Source organism: Halyomorpha halys, unplaced genomic scaffold (assembly GCF_000696795.3).
Source record: "Halyomorpha halys isolate HHAL.00 unplaced genomic scaffold, Hhal_1.1 Scaffold652.1, whole genome shotgun sequence".
NCBI classification, from domain to species: domain Eukaryota; kingdom Metazoa; phylum Arthropoda; class Insecta; order Hemiptera; family Pentatomidae; genus Halyomorpha; species Halyomorpha halys.
In genome coordinates this window covers 194358-203306 of record NW_027110397.1, presented here as the reverse complement: position 1 = coordinate 203306, position 8949 = coordinate 194358, and the positions used below count along the sequence as shown (strand labels likewise).

The following is an 8949-nucleotide window of genomic DNA, read 5'->3' as shown; positions in this document are numbered from 1 at the left end:
TATCTATCAGGAATGCCCGTTAGAAATGTTTTCCTTCTCCATGACAAAACCAAGCCACATATCCCAATGTTGACTAGGAAATTTAAAAGATATGAGCTTGGAAACCCTTGAACTCCTCCCTTATAGTCCTGACTTGTCCTCTGTGACTATTTTTTGTTCAAACTCTTGAAAGAATCCCTTGGAGGAGATTGGTTCGAAAACAATTACCGTGTACAATTAGCTGTCAGCTCACCCTCAAACTTTTTATGAAAAAGAAATATCCAAGCTTCCGAATCGGGAATAAAAGTGTAGGTGTCACAGGAGAGTACATTGAGAAAAGGTGAAAGTTTGTTTTGTGTATAACATTAACCAATATACCTATTAAAAATAATCAGTTTATTCATATCAGTTGATTCACCATCTTAAATAAAAAAAAAAAATCAATTTATTAGTAAATGAGCTACCTGGGATGTTCTGAATTAGCTCTTTTAGGTCCAGGACCCAAGCTTAGTTTGTCCAAAAAGCATTAAGATAACTAGGTTGACCACTCGGGAAGGAGCAGGCAAGAAGTGGAGTGAATGTACTGGCCAAGGACATGCTAAGCAATTAATTAGAGAATCCTCCATTCTAGAAGTCATTGGCTGGTAGGCCTGATATGTCCCTGTGGCGCTAACTGGTGGAGTATTGTTGAAGTGGTCTAATAGTGGTATAATCTACTGACATCAAGGTGCCTCACTTAGAGACCTGCGCCCATCAATATAGAGATCCTGAATTCGAGTCTTGGTAACATAAACCATTTTTTTAAATTAAAGTGTTACCAGAACTTGTTGGAAAAAAGTTAATGGATACTTATTTTTATGTTAATAATTAATTTTAATTTCTAAAATTTAACTTGTATATATTTATTATTTAATGTTTTTTTTCAGTAATGTTTAATTTTTTTGTAAATAATGGTTTTTAAGAAATATTTTATTTTAATTTTGATCAAGAAGTGATGTATTTTTTTTTGTTTATTGATGAAATATATATGTGTTATTTATGATATTCTGCTATTTGGAACTTTTTTGTGTAGCCTTTAAATATAATAATACTCATTTATAATATTTTATTTATTTAATACTGGCTGGCAGTTTTGGTAAGTTCGTTTCGAACCCTCACTGCCACCACAGTCAGACACCATCTAAGTGATATAATTATAAAAATGACTGAAGTGATAAGTGCCAGAGTATGTAGTGGAAATTATATAAGGAAGATTTATTTAATCTGTAGCCCCCGGGAAACAAACTGCCTCTTGAAGATCATCTGGGAGACTGGGATGACCTCTTATTACTGATGGAGGACGTTAATGTCCACTCAAAGATTTGGAGTTATAAAACAAATAATTATGTTAGAGTTGTACTAAAAGATTTTATTTACTTGGGACCATGGGATCTTATAGATAACGAAGAGAAACAGCCAAGTTTTCTCTCCTATAAATGTGAAAAGACATTCTGAAATTGTCCTCTACCACACGGAAAATCAATCTCCTACTTTTGGTTGGAGCTGGTCACAAAATGCTGCTGGTAGAAGCTGAGTATCAGACATTAATAACTGAATACGGGGAAGCTCGTTTTCCATCTTTGAATCTGATAAGGGCAAACTGGGCAAATTCTAGGAGAGACACTAACCCTCTGTTAAAGGAGGACGTTCTTGGCTCAAACGTAGACCAAATGGTTCAAAATCTGACTAAAATGTTGTTAATCAATGTACAAGTATTCTTTAAATGGTTTATATTCTCAATTCTTTCTCGGTGCTAATGTATTATTAGGAAGCAGTTCATAATTTTAGGCTGGTTTTGACGTTATTATAAACTTGCACCAGAAACAAGATAGTTTCTATAACAAGTTGTTAAAACTTATTGATAAATAATTTTGACCCACTGATGCAATAATTATTAAAAGTTTTCAAATTGAGGTTTTAACTAATCGTTGTTGAAGGAATCGGATTACTGAGAGAGCCAGGCTAGTGGTAGTCTTGGAAGATTAGGGAGGCTCTATTGTACAATCATCCTATCATGTAGTTAATATCCAACAATAATTGTTTTATAATGCCATATTATTTTATTAACATAGGCTTACAAAGAAGGGGTTTACCTAATCCAAGTCGGAGGTGACATCATCAACAAAACAATAATCAGTAACCCAGAGGTACATCAGTTACTTCCCGATGATTGGAAATCTACCACGGAAACTGCATTAGAGAATGCCTACATATATGCTAGAGAATTTATCACTAAAATGGTAAACATTTATTTTTATTTTAGTTTGAAATAATTTTTCAATTATGAATCAATGTTGTATTATAAAACAGGTTCGTAGTGCTCTGAAAAGTCGAGGCATCAGCGAGGAGAAGGGAATGGAAATTGAAAATGGAGCATTAGAGCTGTGGGATCGTGCGTATCAAGCGTGGGTTATGCCAATACAGCCAAGGGTTGGCCCATCGGTCACTCCTGATGCTGTTCTATCTTCTTGTTACAGTTTCCTCGAAAGGCTTCAGAAAACTCCAGGTTAGAATAATGCAGGATTCATCAGTAATTCATGAAATAAATTTATTATAACATTTATTAATTAAAATTTACTAAATTTCCAATCATTTAGTTATCAATATATCATGCTACTCTTAAAATAATAAATGAAACTGTCTATATTGTCTAAGAGGACCATTTTGGTTCTTCTCTGTTGTCATTGTTTGCCATGGTCATGATCTAGGATTGGTATAGAAACTTCGACCAGGAAATAAAAAAAATAATAGAATTTATATATTTCAATTTATTAGTTTAAATAATAAAGCTGATAATGTTATTATTACTAAAAAATGTACTCCTAGATTTTTACTTTCACTTACCTATATATTGTAATAATTTTAAAAAATTAAAAAATAAAATAAAATGAATCTGAATAGTTTTTTAACTTTATTTCAAATATAAGAGAGAACTTGGGTTCAAATTAAGAACTTTACTCTTAAATGGATAATATAATTTATTCAAATTTAATAATATAAAAGACTCTTAATTTTATTATATAAAAAGAAACTCTTAATCTCAGGGCGTATGGTTGCTAGACAATCAGAATACAGATACAATAATTTCTCTTAATTTAAATTAAAATCTATTTTACACATGTATCTATTATTATGCATACAAAACTAACCAAGCTCACGGTCTTCCTTGATATTCTTTGTTCTTATTGTTCTCTGGTCCAAGCGTCCTAAAATGGCTGTTCACAAGTTGCCTCTCTCCCAACAATGGCTTCTCCGCTTTTCCGCTTCTAGCCGAAGTACGTCCTATCACCAGGCAATCCAACTTAAGAGTGCCATCTCCTCTCTCGCTATCTTCGATGTTTACTGATCAATCCAAATAATCGATTTTTGTTACAATCGATCCGCTTTACTTGCCATGGTTTGTGATGTGAACAGTCTGTTGACAATTTTTATGTTTTTCTATTTCATGTTTGATTTTTCTTTTTCTATAATTACTGTATAGAAGCAACAAAGGTTGAAAAACTTTAGTCCACCTTAACACAAACAACCCAACGAACACTTTGGAAGGACGTGCACCGCCATCTTTCTTGTTTAAAAAATAACGTATTTCTTATAGACAAAGAAAACTGGTTAGCTTGCTTTTTGTTTTAAAATAACAATTAACAATATTAAAATTATACATAAAATAAAACATATCAAAACCCTTTAAACATCAAAATATACTATTTACACAAAAAGAGCATATTACAATATGGAGTATATAGTTAGGGGAAGTATTGCGATACTGAACTACGAAACTAAAATTACTCATTTAAGGTGGTAAAGTATATACACCTGAGATGTAACAACACCCTTTTTTGTTAAAAATGACCTACCACTTCTCAAAAACAACTCGTAACGATTTTGATTAAACACTGTGAATCAATGAGCAATTATGTGGTCTTTAACATTAGCTAAGGATTATCCTGATTAAAATAGACCAACAGGGCTTAAATGCCGGATTGTCTAAACATCTTCCTATAAAATACCTTTAATTTTGTTTATTTGGTAAGCAATAAACAGTTCTTGTTGTTAGCTATAATATACAATGTATAAATACAAAATATTGAAGAATTTTATAAATAATTTATAAGGAGAAAAAAATTAAAATCCGATTTGAACGGGAAATGCCAAGACTGCACGTTCTTTCCCGATTGTATGATTGCTTCATTTTCTTTTTTCAAACTGTTGTATTCTGGCCAGGAACAAAATTTATATTTGTTATTCCCACCTCGAGAAACCTCTAAAATATGAACTTTTATCAACAGAAAAATAAAAATTATTTGTTCATTATTTTTATCTTCTCTGGTTTTTAGATTTTTATTTTTTCAATGACAAAAATAGCGATAACTTGCACATGAGCTGACTGAGCTACACAGAGCCAGGGGGGCTCAATAACACAAGCTAGCTTAGTAGCTCAATAAGTGAGAGTTATGTGATACACCAGTTATGTGATACACCAGTTATGTGATACACCAGTTATGTGATACACCAGTTATGTGATACACCAGTTATGTGATACACCAGTTTTATTTTACATATTAATTTAAGAAGTTTTCTCAAGATGGAAATGATCCCCTGATATGTTAACATTTTGATTTATTAGTTCAACTGATAAAATATTTTTTAAGAATATCTAGTTATCACAAAATTAAATTATTTTGAAAAGGACTCCTCATAAAATTTAAAAATGATGCAATGTATGTTTTATTTTTTAGCAAATATATCCTGGGTGTATCAATACATTTTAAACTACTATTTTATTTTTTATGTACTCCTGAATTATTATTTCTACATCATTCATCAGGAGGTTAAAATTAAATTTGATTATTCTAATATACACTGTGTGTTTTCTCATTCATTTAATCCCCTATCGTACTATTTCTTCAAATTTGTTTTGGACATAAGTTGCTGATCAAGTTACAGAAATAATAAGTTGCTGATCAAGTTACAGAAATAATAAGTTGCTGATCAAGTAACAGAAATAATAAGTTGCTGATCAAGTTACAGAAATAATAAGTTGCTGAACAGAAACAATTTGTTTTCTTACAAAAGATAAATTAAAATATACCTAATAATCTATTTAAGACTTTATCAAAATGTTCTAACTTAAATTTTATTGTTGTATATAGCGACCTTATTTTAAAACATTCAAACTACATTTTTTATTTAAAGTAAATAAGAGTAAGTTTGATGGGTTTATTATTTCTTGCTCCTTTAAAATACCAATGGATAATAAATGTATTAAATTTTAAGGTTCACTCGAAACATTACTTTAGATAAAAAATGTATTCGAGAAATTTTTGAATTAATATCATGTTATGGGACTTCACAACTGATTTCTTTGATGATATAACTCATCTCTTACGTCTTATTGATTATTGTTATCTTAGCCTGATGAAGTTCTGATGGAGCAATATTATTATAGCTTGTTTTATAGCATATAAAATATTCTTACTGGAAGAAAATATCTTTCGATCTGTATTCATTTAACATCAAGGCTATTTAATATTTTATTGTTTTATTGAATTTGATGAACATTTCTCAAATCTTTGCTAAGATGTATCCCGACTTAATTGACTATGATTAAAACAATAATATTTGTTGTATTCCAACTTGACTTAGATTAAAACAATAATATTTATTGTATCCGACTTAGTTGACTAAGGCTAAAACAATAATATTTATTGTATCCAACTTAGTTGACTAAGATTAAAACAATAATATTTATTGTATCCGACTTAGTTGACTAAGATTAAAACAATAATTCTTATTGTATCCCGACTTAGTTGACTAAGATTAAAACAATAATATTTATTGTATTTCGACTTAGTTGACTAAGATTAAAACAATAATATTTGTTGTATTTCGACTTAGTTGAATAAGATTAAAACAATAATATTTATTTATTGATGAAGTAGTATTAAGGCTTTGAAGTAAGTACTATTTAAGAAAACAATTATTTATTTAATAACATTTTGGAAAATTATGTTCATTATCAGGGCTGAAGCATACCATTTTAGAATGATTATAATTTTTCATTTGTAAACTTCAATTTTTGTTTCGTTGTTAATTTTTAAAAAAAATGGGATTTTAAAATATTTTTAATAAATAATCAATCATTGATTATTATTAATTTTTTTTTAAATATCTTTATTGAAATTTACAACTGTATATTATATAATACATTGAGTAAATTTGATCTTAGTTAAAATAGAGTGTTACAGGCGTGTAGAGCAACTACCCATTGGTAGCACTCTAATGATTAAAAAATAAACTCCAAAAATGTTTGGTTCCTCATTACTGAGGATAGAATACCTTGTTGTCTTGCAGGAAATGAAAAAATATTATATCTTCAGAATCAAAAATTTTACGTTTTAGACATCAAGAAATAGATTTGGTTCCGAGTCTGTCTGTAGTCAAATTTGTGTTTAGGCATAATTGATTAAAATGTTAATCCTATTTAGATGAAATTTTAGGGATTCTTCGGGATGGTATCTTGTTGGTTTCATATCAGTTTTATTAGATTCTGTCCCCTACTTTCATTATTAGCATGCGTAAACATCTTTTCGTAGGAGCACTTATATTTCAAAATCAGCTCGCCCAGTTTGGCCCAAATTTGGAGGGAAGTTGTGGATTAGCGTTGGCATGGTCTTGTAAAAATTTTATGTAATTCCAACCTATTCTATCACTTTGCTATTCACTATCTCACTATCACAAAATTCCTCCCGGGTCCTCCCATAGATTTTATTCTCAAACAACTAATAAAATTTATTTAGAAATAAAATATTAAATTTTTTTTCTTAAACCTTGAAACACAGATAATTAAGTACGTATCTACTCGCTGCGGAACCTATAATACTGACCAACATGCCTAGTAAATGTTTTGCTCATATAATTTTTACAAATTTTATCATAACTAAATTATATAAAAAAAAAAAAATTGTTGAGGTTTTAACCATTTTCAAAACTTATATTATGAGAAAACACCATAATCTCAATATAAGATAATATTAGAACATATATGATACAAGATATATATTCCATAATATGTGTAAAGTAATATCTTATATCACATAAGATATAGATATCATTGTACATATAAAAGTATTTATATAATACAAGATTTCTTATATTATAAATATAAGGTATTGGTATCTGATCTTATTTAAAAAGTTTTATATGTTTTTATATATATAATAGTCCTTTTTACTTTCTCTGACAAATGTATGAAATATATAGTAGGGGAAGTATTGTGATCATGAAAAATTTTGAATTCCAGTTTTTGATAGACGTTTTGAGATGTCCTGAGTCAAATTAATCAAGTCTCGCAAAATGATGTGTGTCTGTAATAATCAAGCCTCACTCCAAAACTTAAAGTCTTACAAAACTGGAACTACATATTTAGGACTTGCTAATGCCTGCGATGTTACAGCAACTTTTTGATTAAAATCGACTAGCCACTAAACCAGAACGGATTTTTCACATTATTTTGATTTTCTCAAAAAGAACCCTAACGATTTTGATTAAACTCAGTGAAGCAATGTTTAATTAAGTTCTCTTTAATACCAGTTAGCCAAATTAACTTTAAATACCATAAAATGATTAATTAGTTCTCATTGTTGGAAATAATTAAAAATTATTAAACTAATAAATAAATATCAAAGAATTTTACTTCAATAACTAAATGTGATAAAAGGAAAAATAGAAACATCCGATTTGAATGGGAAATGCCCTATCTTTTCCAATTACATTACGGTTTCATTATCTTTTGTTAAACTGTTTTATTCTTAGATTCATGATTCCCATGTCGAGAAACCCTAAAATACCAATTTTTATATCAATAGACAAAATATAAATTTTGTTCTTAGTTCCAAATTTCGCAATCTTTAGATTTTATTTTTTAAAAGCCACAAAAATAGCAATAAGTTCAATATAAGCTCACCAATCAACACAAAATTTGGGTACTTAGGAACATAAGCAGGGTAGTGAGTGAAACTTGTTTGGTGTGCGCACTGCACGACTAAACCTATGATTCATTATACAATATAAATTCTTTATTTTCATTGGAATTATTAATATTTATGATCTGTTTTCATTTTAAGCACATGTATATTGTTATAACTTAACTATTTTTTGAGCATTAATATTATTTTATGAACAATATATATTACAGAAGTAATGTCTGTGGAATGGATAAAGGATCTTGTTTTGGAAAATATGGCTGCGCTGAATTCCGGCTTAAATTCCGCTTGGCTAATTTTGAAAGGAAACATGTCCCTACTTCTCAATTTATTATCCACTTTGATCTCGATCCTTTTTGGCGGGGGCATCTCTTTGATCAATTTCACACTGCATATGGTATCACTTTATCAAATATGAAATTTTAACTTCTTATAAATTATATTTCACTAATTTATGTTCTTTTAGATTGTTTTTTTGACTGCTTTATTTTACCTCCTGAGTAGCAGCAGGGAAGTCTATAAACCAGTCGAAATCATTACACAGCTTAGTCCTAAATACGGAAAGAGGTATGACTATTTTTATGTCTGTATCAATGCTCTAAGGTTTAGGTTTTAATTATTTGGGATCTATCCATGACATATCCCTTATTGTACAGGTTGGCTCTCGCTGTCGAAAATTCGTGCCAAGAAGTACTCGCCGCTTCAGCCAAACTTTCTGCATTTTACGGGCTTTGGACTTGGCTCATTCATAAAGTTTTCCAGAGTAATCTATCTTACATGCCAGCAGGTAGCTTATGCTCTTCATGATTGATCCCAACATTCTGTTAAAATTTTAATCATTGATGCCAATTACATTAACTATAGCTTCCTATCAGATAATCATTGATGCCAATTACATTAACTATAGCTTCCTATCAGATAATCATTGATGCCAATTACATTAACTATA

The 8949-nt window shown here is 29.7% G+C and overlaps 1 protein-coding gene across 1 annotated transcript in view; it reads left to right on the top strand.

The window, feature by feature from the left end:
• Positions 1 to 8949, top strand: part of LOC106685039 (transmembrane protein 245) — a gene marked incomplete in the record, with an annotated part of 23231 nt that overhangs the window by 8577 nt on the left and 5705 nt on the right. Inside the window, 5 exon segments of the mRNA XM_024359454.2 lie at positions 2091 to 2258; positions 2329 to 2524; positions 8213 to 8397; positions 8467 to 8567; positions 8657 to 8787. Coding sequence (XP_024215222.2) covers positions 2091 to 2258; positions 2329 to 2524; positions 8213 to 8397; positions 8467 to 8567; positions 8657 to 8787 — 781 coding nt within the window.